The sequence below is a fragment of the Fusarium verticillioides genome, chromosome 1 (genome assembly GCF_000149555.1).
Source record: "Fusarium verticillioides 7600 chromosome 1, whole genome shotgun sequence".
Taxonomy (NCBI): Eukaryota; Fungi; Ascomycota; class Sordariomycetes; order Hypocreales; family Nectriaceae; genus Fusarium; species Fusarium verticillioides.
In genome coordinates, this window is record NC_031675.1 from 3,373,436 (window position 1) to 3,384,499 (window position 11,064).

The window sequence follows — 11,064 nt, forward strand, 5'->3', positions numbered from 1 at the left end:
GTTTTCTTTGCACTACCTATCCAGAAGGCCCCAATTTTCTGTGGTCAGGATGCTTCATCATCGAACCCCAGACTTGTATAGATCCAACCCTAGCAAAAACTTGGCCTTGATTCTTTTCTACAGCCTCAACTCGAAAAAATCGGCCTCAACGTAACCATACGCGTAGATAAACAGGTATACTCGTTTCTCAACCCTTGTAGCTCGGGTATTGCCCTCCCATCTCCAAACTCCCGTGCCTCTCGACCCCGCAACACAGTTTTTATTTCGTGCCCCTCATCATGGCTCCCAAAATCGATGATTCTATGCCGGCGCGCATATCCTCCGATTGCCCAGACGAGATTCGGGAAGTCTTGTACCATGCCTGGGGCCATGATAGAAGTGGTCTACAGAGACTGCTAAAAACTACCGGCAAGGCAAATGCTCAGGACCCCAAGACTGGGGAGACACCCTTACATGCAGCTATCCGTGCCTGCGGGCCTGCTTCTGGGGACGATAAGGACCAGGAAGAGGATGGCTCCGTCGAAGAGGCTAAAGAGATAGTTCACGACCTCTTCTTGAGAGGTGCGATCTGGAACGATGTCGATAGCAACAATGAGACACCAGGGTGCCTTGCCCTTAGGCTTGGCCGCAAGCCTCTATACAACCTTTGTGTAGAGGCTGGAGTGCGAGCTGAGCTCCTGTTCGCTCTTATGGGGGATTATGAAGCACTATCATCTGGTTCAGATGACGGTGACGAAGAGATGGAAGCTGAGCAAGATGGCGAAGAGGCTCCTCAACTGGTATCCGTTGAAGACACCGCCCCTCACCCAGAAGAACCCAATTTCATTCCTCCCGACGCTCAAGAGAAGCAAGTCACAAGTGAGGAATATCTAAACTCGAAACTTGTGTATGATGATGCCAAGCTCATCGACTCTGACCTCAACGGTGTCATGATGGCATGGGAGACCGATATCATGCGCCGGTCGGTTGCCGCTCTGATTCCCGACTCAGCCCCTGGCAAACGTATCCTGAACATTGGTTTCGGCATGGGTATCGTTGACGGTATGTTCGCTGATTTGAAGCCCTCACGCCATCATATCATCGAGGCACACCCAAGCGTTCTTGAGCACCTCTCCAAGGATGAATCCAAGTTTGGCCCTAGTTGGGAGAAGAGCGGCCCTGAGGAGGGCGCCTTTAAGGTGCACAAGGGCAAGTGGCAAGATATCGTGCCAAAACTACTGGAAGATGGTGAGGTTTATGATGCCATTTACTTCGACACCTTTGGCGAAGACTACTCTCAGCTACGTCACTTCTTCTCTGAGTGCATCATTGGCATCATGGACCAGGATGGAAAGTTTAGCTTTTTCAATGGCCTTGGTGCTGACAGAAAGATCTGTTACGACGTATACACCAAGGTGGTCGAGATGCAGTGCGCCGATGCAGGGCTCGATGTCGAGTGGGAGGAGAGTGATGTGGACATGTCTGGCCTAGAAAAGGCTGGTGAGGGAGAGTGGGAGGGTGTACGGAGACGATACTGGACCCTAGACAGTAAGATATACTCATATATTTTACATTACTATCAAGCTAACTTCGTTTCGCAGAATACCGGCTGCCTATTTGCACATTTATGGGCTAGACGAATGTATCAATCGAAAAAAATCCAGGCCTGTCAGTGGCACAAGCTTCTTGATAGTCTTTAAGAAACCCTTCGTCTCTATTCGTGCTTTCATTCAAGTCCTCGTCTATCTTCGTTTTCCGTCCAATCCTAATATTAACCTTTGATACCCATCACGCGCCTTTCATCAGTCGATCCCTGCTCATGCTTATTTGAAGTTCTCGGGATGAAGGATACCCGCCATGTTGCCCTCATTGATTCGCTTTAGGGTCAGGGCGGCAATCAGGGCGGCGCCGACACCACTGCCATCCTCAGCAGTAAGAACCTCAATAGGGTCCTCGGCCTTCTTGTCGGTCTTCTCAGGCCAGTCGAGAATCTCTCGCAGGGCCTGAGCTCCTCGCTCCTTGAAGTAGGGGTACTTGTTGAACACAGAGCCATCAGCACCGACGTGGCAAGATTCGTATCCCTTCTTCTTGCAGATAGCAGCGACACCACAAGCCGAAAGGCGAGCAGCACGTGTGCCGATGAGCTCGGCGGTCCTTCGAACGAGCTCCAGTTCGGGGCGTGTGGGCTTCAAGTTCAGCTTCTTGACGAAGAGATCATACGTCTCAGTAAGGTTCTCCCAGGGGTCTCTAAAGCAGAAAATTAGCAGTGTGCGTAAACCTAGCAAAAAAAAGGAAAATCGTACTCTTCAATAGCAGACAGGAAGGAAGCATCAAGGGAGTAAGGTTTGCGTAGCAGAGAGATATCTTGGTTCTCAAAGATATGGATGGCTTTGTTATCGTGAAGGTCAACGAGGATGAGCCGGAAAATCTCGCCTAGGTAGAGACCAGCAATCATCTTTTCGAAGGCCTGTTGTCCTGGGCGAGGAGACTCCTTATCGATAGTCACATCGTAGGCAGTTCGGGGAAGGACTTTATGCTCGTTATCAAAAGCTCCCCACTCGCAGTTGATAGCCATGGGCAGATCGGCAGGCAAATTCAGGTCGGCAATCTTAGGAATGGAGCCACAGTCTTCCATGTAAGCAGCATTGCAGCCAGTACCAAAGATGCAGCCGATCTTCATAGCGGTATCGGTATAAGCGGAAGCGATCAATGTGCCAGTAGTATCATTAATGATAGCCGCAAGCTTGATGGGGACGCCCTATTCGCATGATCAGCAACGATTCTTTGGGATATTAGAGCAATGTTCAGCGTACGCGAGCCTTCAGGGCCTCCTCGAACATGGGCACGATGTTCTTGCCCTCCACACCATCAATGTCAAAGCCCTTGGTCCATCGCTGCAGGATACCCTCATCGATGTAGTTCTGGGTGGCAGGATATGAGAATGTGAAACCCAGAGGAATTTTCTCCAGCTTGCTACAGTCCCCGTGGTGAGTCTCGAGGAACTGGTAAAGACACTCGGCAATGTATTCCCAAAGCTCCTCAGATGTACCAGACTTGAGCTCCTCGGGCATGCGGTACTTGGACTGGAGGATATCGAACTCGGATTTCTCTTCAGTCAGAGTGATTTGGCAGACTCGCAGGTTTGTTCCGCCCATATCCAGGGCCAGGTAAGTTCCGGTTTCATAGCCATCGGGGTATGACATGACCCAGGTAGGGTTCATAGGCTATGGGCTTGGTTAGAAGCAGGATTGGAGGTGTTTGTTTCGAACTCACGATGCTACCCCCCTCAACACTGAGGCCTATTGAGAGTCAGATAGTCGTCCCTGTAGTCGACAGAACGTAGGGCTCACCTTTGGCCAATTCGGAGACAAAATGGTCGGTAATCTCCTTGAGCTTGGCGGGCTCTACCGTGAAGAGCTTCTCGAGCTTGTGAATCTCATCGGCGAGATCCTTAGGGACATCGGCCATTGATCCTGACATGATTAATCGTTAGCAACGGAGATGTTGAGCAGGCTGATGTGATTTTTGCTTGGATGCAGTTGGAGAAACAAGAGACTCTGAAGAGAGAAAGGTTAACAGAAGGGTAGCGCATTTTGACTTCAGTGCTGCATGGTCACTGAACAAGCACTGCGTCTACACTCTGACAGTAGGACAGTGATTGCCAGCTGGCAAACCCAATAGCATTCAGTAGCCACGAAGTGCAAGCTCACGTAATACACCTTATCTGCAAATTCGTTGTCCCCCGAAACTTGAGGTCGTAGTCGCATGCACAGTCGATTATCATTGTTGTCGCCGATTCTTGGCCAAGCCCAAAGAGCCAATGGGGATTGCTCTCGATCTCGCACGACGGTTTTCTTTCACTTTCGTGACACTAGAAGACGAGTTCGTCTTGTCTCCAAGGTTTGTCACCAGGAATGTTGCAGTGGATGGAGAAACATCGTCATTGCAGCGCATTTTTGCTGGTTCTGCCCCCACTGGGCAAGCTTCCTCTTCGTAGACAAGCAACAGCTCGTGGCCAGCAGCAATTGATGCTCCCAAATAACGAGTCATAGAGATCTTCGGTCGCGGAGGGCGTCATAACATAACAAGTGATAGCATTTAAGTATACGTACCCTTTCGGGAGGGAGGACGTCGAGGACCAAGACCGACCATTTTGATGAGCGAGGTTTGACTTTTGGCGGGGTTCGGATTTGGCGGGGTAGTGTCTTGTTGAAGCTTCGTACCGCGTAGGTCACCGTGGAAACTTTTGTAAGGGAAAGACGTATTCACGAAAGAAAAAGGAACACAATTTAGAATTTAGAATAGATTGGAGTATGAGGTGGATGGTGTAGGTAGGGGGATACAGGGTTTTTAAAGCAGCCCAGATATGGATAGGATGGGATGGGATGGAAGGGAGGTGGAGTAGAAAGCACCTTACGTAGACTACGTAAGGTAGGTGCTAGCAGGTCGTGTCGGGACTGGACTGAAGTAAATTGAGGTGAGTCGAGGTCAGAACAGGCCCATTGAGCGGGAGATTTGCAGGGAATAATTGACTTAACTATTAGGTGTCTTCTCATGTCATCAATCGGCCAGAAGCAAAGTACATCTACCTACAAATAAAGGTTGACATGTACTTTATCTTATATCTTGTGACCAATTGGCAACAGCCAGATCGTCCCAGGTCTCCGCCGTCTTGACCCTCAACTACCTATACCCAGTACCTAAGTACCTACATAGTATGGAAGTATTGGATGTATCCAAGATATAGGTGGTATGTAGGCTTGCACCTCGTTTCTACTGAACACTCGTGTCTGCTCCCCTTGACTAAAGTACTTAGGCAGCTGAGCCATCTCTGTACCCTTCGTAGGTTGCTCGATTGACCGCTTCGTGGCAAAAGGAAGTAAGCAAACAAGAGAAGTCTCTCCTCAACAGTGATACTAGCCAGAACAAGAACTCAGGCACCTCGCGCTTAGACATTCGTGGTCTGAGATGCGCGTGGGTTGAGGTGTCTCTTCTCCTCAATTCCAACTGGAGCCTTCCTTGTCGGGCCGTTGATGGAGGGGACCATTGGTATTTATTAGTGGTTACTCTGACTGAAAGTCACACAACACATTAGAGTTCCAATCGCGTTTTTTCAGTTGCATCTCTTGATTGGTGCCGTTTCTTAGAAGTCACAATTAGGATAAAATTCATGATACCTCGACTGGGCACATGTTTCACTGCTCTCAACCTTCATGAGCTGGGGAACATGGGGGTTGGCCGCGTCCACTCTGGGCAGTGAAAACTCCAGCTTGGTAACATGATGTCAGGTCCCAGTAAGCCACCTTCGTGGGGGGGTCTCCAAGGCTAGGTACTTGGTTCTTCTGCCGTTCAGGTATCTCTCGCCTCATCAGGATGTGGGGTGCTTGTCCTGTAGGTACTAAGGTTGGGCCAACCTGGAACGCACCTTTTACATCTTAGTTGAGGTACCGGGGTCCGGGTCCGGCACTACGATTCTCCCGAGCTGCGATCTAGCCACGCTTTCATTGGTTAGACAAGCTAGTAGCTAGCTATGGAACCTAGGTACCCTGAAGCTTCTGCTGACGCGCCAAATGGGCAACGTATGCTTTTTGGGGAGCTGCCCTGTCTCAGGAGGGTCTCGAAGTTGAGGTGTCTCGAGAGTTGCGAGCTTGCATTTATCAAACTTTGACCACAATTACCTTGCGGTACACGGCCACAACAAATTTTCATTCTTGACAGCCTTGGATCTCTCAATAGATGAGTGTATCCCTACCTTAAGCCGTCATCATGAAGCCTTTCGCCATCACCACGGCGCTCTTTAGCTTCATATCCATCGCACTCGCTGGCTCAACAACAGACTCCAAGACATCGAAGGTCATCCTGCCCGTCGACTTTAAGCCTCCACAGGTTTTCAAGAACGCCAATTTGGTGCACGTCATCTCTCTGGAGAAGACCTACGTAAAGGAACAGATCAATGTCCTCGTCGAGAACGTTGCAAAGGAGCCGCAGACAGAATACTATGTGCCATTTACTGCCGAACAGCTTCCTCGTATAGGAGGTTTCGAGGTTAAGGATCGTAAGGATGCGAACGCCGGACCGTTCGCGGCCGAGGCTGTCGAGTACGATCCTCTCAGGTATGTGTCTTCTAGCCTGGCTATGTTGCAGTTCAAGACTAATGGTGCGATATAGTGATGTTCAGTACTATCGTATCCGACTGCCCACGCCACTCAAGCCCGGTGCCCAACAAACACTCGGAATCACCTACTATTACCTGAAAGCCTACACTCCTCTCCCCGCGGCCGTTTCCCAGGACGATGACCAATACCTGAGCTTCAACTTTTCCGTTTATGCACCATCTGCCTACATCACGAAGAAGCAGAAGACTGAGCTTAAGGCTGCTTCGGCCGACGTCCCCGATTATACAAAGCTTCAAGGTAGTGGCGAGGTCAAGGAGTTTCCTGTAAAGCAGGGCACCAAGCTCATCTATGGTCCCTTTGATGAAAAGCCCGCCGGTGCTGTCTCTCCTGCCAACGTTCGCTTCCAGTTTACCAAACCTGTTATTCATGTCAAGGAGCTCGATCGTTTGATTGAAGTCAGCCACTGGGGCGGCAACATCGCCTTCGAGGAGCACTACGAGATGTATCACGGCGGCGCCAACCTTTCTGACAACTTCGACCGAATCAAATATTCTCAGCATTCGTTGTACCGTCAGCATGGGGTTGCCGGAGTTCGTCCTTCGCATTACCTCGACCAGTTGCGAATTCCTCTTCCGGGCGGAAGCGTGGATGCCTACTATACAGATGTGATCGGCAACGTCACAACGTCTACTTGGCGAACCGACAACCGAGACGCTCTTCTTGTTCTGAAGCCGAGATACCCTCTTTTTGGTGGATGGAGGTACCCTTTCACTATTGGATGGAACTCCGATGCTTCTAACTTCCTGAGAAAGACCGCCACTGGTAGTTTCGTACTCCGAATTCCTTTCATCGAAGGCCCCAAGCAGCCAGAAGGCGTTGAATATGAGCACATTAACATCAGTGTTCTCCTTCCAGAAGGCGCCGAGTAAGCCGACAGTCCAAGCACTATCTTTGCCATTGCTAACGTTGATACAGGACCGTCAAGTTCCACACCAACATTCCCGAATCGTCGATTGTATCTACCTCGGTTGATTTGACCAGAACCTACCTCGATACTGTCGGCAGAACAGCAGTCAGCATCAAGGCACGAAACCTGGTCGACGAGTTCCGAGACCGCCAACTCATCATCTCTTACGATGCGCCTCTCTCGAGCGCTCTTCGAAAACCTTTGGTCATCTTTGCCAGTGCCATGGTGGTATTCGTCACTACCTGGGCGTTGGGCCACGTGCAGGTGGGATTTAAGCCCAAGAAATAGAGGCTTTAATAGAAAAGGAATGTGTCTTTTGATTAAGGGGTCTTCGCCTTCACATGATGAGGAGTCTGGAAGCTGCTGCTGGGTCAGATGTAAAAGTGTAAAATAGAGGGACCATATTAGTAAATGGGATTAGGTTTCCAGTTTGCAAGACGCAAGAAACATCAGATGACAGTCAAATACTCGCTTGACTTTGGTCATGTTCTGACAAAGACAGCAAAGCCACCACCAAGAGACAGGCTCCAAGCCATCATCTGTAGAGGCGGGCAACTCCGTAAGCCAGCTAGACCCAGCCTCTTTTGATAGCCTCTTGTACAGACTTTGCCAGGTTGTAACACGGACTTGGTACTACGCCAAGTGCGTGTGGAGGGACTGTGTCTCCCAGTCCTTGGGGAGTAAGAAAACACGAGGCCTAAATTTAGGATAACAAAATAAGTGCCACAAAGGGTACTCTAAGCTCATCCTAAATCTAGACTAAGGTACCTAAATCTTTTTGTCACTTAGGCTTAAGGTCCCGAGTTTTATTTCCTCCCCTAGCCAGTTGAGCCTGAGATGGGTGGGCGAGACAGGCTCCGAATGGCCACCCTGGCTGAGGGCCCTCTCCTTGTCTGAGCCAGGTTCTGACACCATGGGTTAGTCAAAAGAAACCGGGCAAAGGAAATCAGGGCACTGGTATAAGATTGAACATGAGAACCCTCCTCAAAGCCTCACACATTCTTTTGCATTTATAATTTAACAACCAATATCTCAAGTTGAGGCTGATCAATCAGGGTCTCACTTTACAGTCGCTCCAACGATCTCGTTCGACTAATCCTGTCCTATCACAGCTACGACCAGTCTCACACTCGCCGAACAAACCCTCAAACAACCACCAGGATGTGTTTCGGCAGTGAACCCAAGCCTAGGACCAAGTACTACTATCACGAAGAGATTACACCTTCTAGGCGATACACAGGCCATCATCACCATCACCACCATCACCATCATCACTCACGCTCTCCCCGAGCAAGCTACACCAGTGTCTCTAGACGGTCCTACAGCCACAGCCCACGAAACAGTGGCACTGTTGTCTATGAGCGCTATTGATCGTCTGGAGGCACCAATGCTGAATTGTGGGTGTAATTAGAGACGATGACGTTGTGCAGAGCATGCGGTACTTGGCGGGCTGTGTTTAGCGGCATTGGCAATGTGTTTAATTATCGATGAGGAACGTATGACTATTTGGGCAAGGTTTTGGGGGAAACTGTCTGGTTAAAGATATTGGACACAGGGTGGGCGTTATTCATGCACAGGAACAGGCGACATAGCGCAATTCAATAAGATGGAGTTTCTTTTCCATTGGCTTTGGCTCAATGGGCTGTTGATCATGAGCTGTGACAGTAGAGAAAGGTCAACTTAAGGATCTCAAGATGCTATTCAACCAATGTCCCTTAGATGAAAGGCTGAGCCTCGTGCTTCTTTCCCGGGAGCCACGGATCTTGGTCATTTGGAGCTCTTTGGAAAGCCTGTTGACGTATCGTCTGGGCGGGGTGCGGAGTGTCCCGCAAAGCTGGATCGTCGCTAGAAGAGCTCATGACATCACACTGCATTCCGCCACCGAACATACAAAGGCTCTCTAAGACAGATACAGCGAGTTACTCCAAATGTGAGCGTAGGTGCAGCTGAAAACATGTACTTGTGCTACCGAAAGCAGGGCAGATCCAAGATGTGTTGGTGTCGTCAACGTCAGTTCAACAGACCCTTCTGCTTGTTTAAAGCCTGCACAACCCCTGCCTTTGTATCGGCAGCTTTAACATCTGGAGACCTCTTACATCCATCCCCCTTGTAACAAACCTGACCCGGACCCAGACGATTTGCACTGATTTACATTTACTACCCAAAGCGGCTCTGCAGCTGAATTCTCGAATCGCCTTATCACCGTAAGCTGTCACCTGTTTCATTGTGTGAGGAGGTGTTGGGCCGTGTCTGTTTCATAGGAGGTAGCGGGGAAGGCAACAATGTTATGTGATATGAAAGCTGACTATGTATATGGAAGAAGGTGCATTCTGGTTGAGTCGCAGATACCTACCTACTCTTGAGCGATAAGGTACCTGAAGGATTCACCTGCCTACCTTGACTCTCTCTAGGTAGTAGTTATCCTTCCTCAAACCTTTAACATGTGAGCTCCCGTTGGAATCTTCAGCAATCATCAAAATACATATGTCGTCGCGCCTCAACCAACCTTACTCTACATCAAAATACAATGTCTCGCTTCAGTTTCGACACCTCTTCTTCACGCCATGAATCACTAGATTCGGAAAGCCCGGTTGACATGAAACTCTTTTCTAGGAATCGCGCACTCTCCATTCGATCCAACAAACCCAAGGGCAGCTCTGGCGCTGGTGCCGGGGCCAAGCGCCCGGGTTTCTCCTTCAACTCACTCCGCGGCCAGGTTCAACCTGAGCTGTCCCGCAAGCTATTCCGCCTCATCAAATCGGAGAACAACCTCATTACCGCCCATGAGACCGCCGGCCGTGAGCGGGTTTCCATCGCGACTCAGTTATCTGAATGGGGTGAGCAAACCGGAGATGAGAGTATTAGTGATATTTCGGATAAAGTGGGAGTTATCCTGAGTGAAATGGGCGAGCAAGAGGACGCATATGCTCATGCTCTTGACGATTCTCGCGCCGAACTCAAGGCTATTCGAAACACAGAGAAGAGCGTGCAGCCCAGCCGCGAAAAAAAGGACAAGATTGCCGACGAGATCCAGAAGTTGAAGTTAAAGGAGCCTGGCAGCACAAGACTGCCTGTCCTCGAGCAGGAATTGGTGAGGGCTGAGGCTGAGAACCTGGTAGCGGAGGCCCAATTGACCAACACCGTGAGTTGTGACTAGCTTCGCTTCATCAACCATTTGAGCAGGGCTGACCTTCCATATAGACCCGACAAAAGCTCAAGGAAGCTTATGTTGCCGAGTTCGCTGCAACCATCGAGCGTGCCGAAAAGCAGATCATGCTAGCCAAACATGGCCGCCGTCTGCTGGAGCTTCTCGACGATTCGCCAGTGGTTCCTGGCGATACACGAGTGCCTTATCAACACTCCTCCCTGGCACGCCAAATCCTCAACGATGCTGAGGATGACCTTCGAGAGTGGCGACCTGAGGCCGAGGGCTTTTCTACTCCAGTCCAAAACCAATCGCCAACCCTTGAGGGAAAGGGAAAGGAGCCTCTGGCTTCAGAAGACAATTTGTCTCCTGTCCAGTCTGAGGCAGCCACAGTTGAATCCGGCACTTCTCCTTTGGAGCAACGGGGTACCAAGTCCTCCGTCTATGCTGAGGTCGCTGGCTAAGTGGGCAATTACAGGATAGTCGGCAAGGGTGCCGATTCAGGTATTGGCTTTTGTTTCGATAAGTTTCGTTTTCTTGAGCGGGCGAGAAAGTTCACTTGCTGTTATCGCAGTCTGTCTGGGCGTGCCGAGGGATTATTTCCTAAGTTTAATAAGCCTGGGGTACCGAGAGGCTTTTGTGTGAGTGCTGTCTGTTCATATCCTTTGGTTGTTGCTTAGTTAGCCTCGTTAGTTGAATCAGAATAGGTGTGCCTACCAAAAGTGTAATAAAATGGTGTCATGTTGAGGATCGTAGTGTATGTTGCACCATCGGTGCAAGAACGACGATGAACCGGCTCGTGGCGCACTTTACGGGCTTTTAGGCTCATCTTCAATCCATTGTTGAAACACTCAGCA

At 49.9% G+C, this 11,064-nt stretch overlaps 5 protein-coding genes across 7 annotated transcripts; 4 read left to right on the forward strand and 1 right to left on the reverse strand.

Moving 5' to 3' along the window:
* The first annotated feature begins 77 nt into the window (after positions 1 to 77).
* On the forward strand, positions 78 to 2,492 carry FVEG_00958 (arginine N-methyltransferase 2). Its single transcript, XM_018887693.1, has 2 exons — positions 78 to 1,527; positions 1,581 to 2,492. Exons 1-2 carry the CDS (start codon positions 279 to 281, stop codon positions 1,613 to 1,615), a joined length of 1,284 nt encoding a protein of 427 aa, XP_018743472.1. The 5' UTR covers positions 78 to 278; the 3' UTR covers positions 1,616 to 2,492.
* Positions 1,386 to 4,987, reverse strand: FVEG_00957 (hexokinase). 2 transcript variants are annotated; one of them, XM_018887691.1, is made up of 6 exons: positions 4,092 to 4,987; positions 3,330 to 3,452; positions 3,253 to 3,278; positions 2,793 to 3,203; positions 2,283 to 2,737; positions 1,386 to 2,226 (listed from the first exon to the last, which is right to left on the reverse strand). In XM_018887691.1, exons 1-6 carry the CDS (start codon positions 4,129 to 4,131, stop codon positions 1,803 to 1,805), a joined length of 1,479 nt encoding a protein of 492 aa, XP_018743470.1. In that variant the 5' UTR covers positions 4,132 to 4,987; the 3' UTR covers positions 1,386 to 1,802. The 2 variants fall into 2 exon arrangements, with proteins under 2 accessions (XP_018743470.1, XP_018743471.1); XM_018887692.1 differs by having other exon boundaries at positions 3,330 to 4,987.
* A 362-nt stretch (positions 4,988 to 5,349) lies between these two features.
* FVEG_00956 (oligosaccharyl transferase complex subunit OST4) lies at positions 5,350 to 7,602 on the forward strand. The gene is made up of 3 exons (XM_018887690.1): positions 5,350 to 6,092; positions 6,148 to 7,020; positions 7,071 to 7,602. The coding sequence occupies exons 1-3, from the start codon at positions 5,746 to 5,748 to the stop codon at positions 7,348 to 7,350; spliced, it is 1,500 nt and encodes a 499-aa protein (XP_018743469.1). The 5' UTR covers positions 5,350 to 5,745; the 3' UTR covers positions 7,351 to 7,602.
* Positions 7,603 to 8,223: 621 nt separating this feature from the next.
* On the forward strand, positions 8,224 to 8,433 carry FVEG_00955 (hypothetical protein; the record flags this gene model as incomplete). Its single annotated transcript, XM_018887689.1, has 1 exon — positions 8,224 to 8,433. The coding sequence occupies one exon, from the start codon at positions 8,224 to 8,226 to the stop codon at positions 8,431 to 8,433; it is 210 nt and encodes a 69-aa protein (XP_018743468.1).
* A 1,070-nt stretch (positions 8,434 to 9,503) lies between these two features.
* Positions 9,504 to 10,671, forward strand: FVEG_00954 (hypothetical protein; the record flags this gene model as incomplete). 2 transcript variants are annotated; one of them, XM_018887688.1, is made up of 3 exons in its annotated part: positions 9,504 to 9,505; positions 9,676 to 10,204; positions 10,264 to 10,671. In XM_018887688.1, coding segments are annotated over 3 exons (939 nt in total). The 2 variants fall into 2 exon arrangements, with proteins under 2 accessions (XP_018743467.1, XP_018743466.1); XM_018887687.1 differs by lacking the exon at positions 9,504 to 9,505 and having other exon boundaries at positions 9,590 to 10,204.
* Between the last annotated feature and the right edge of the window lie 393 nt (positions 10,672 to 11,064).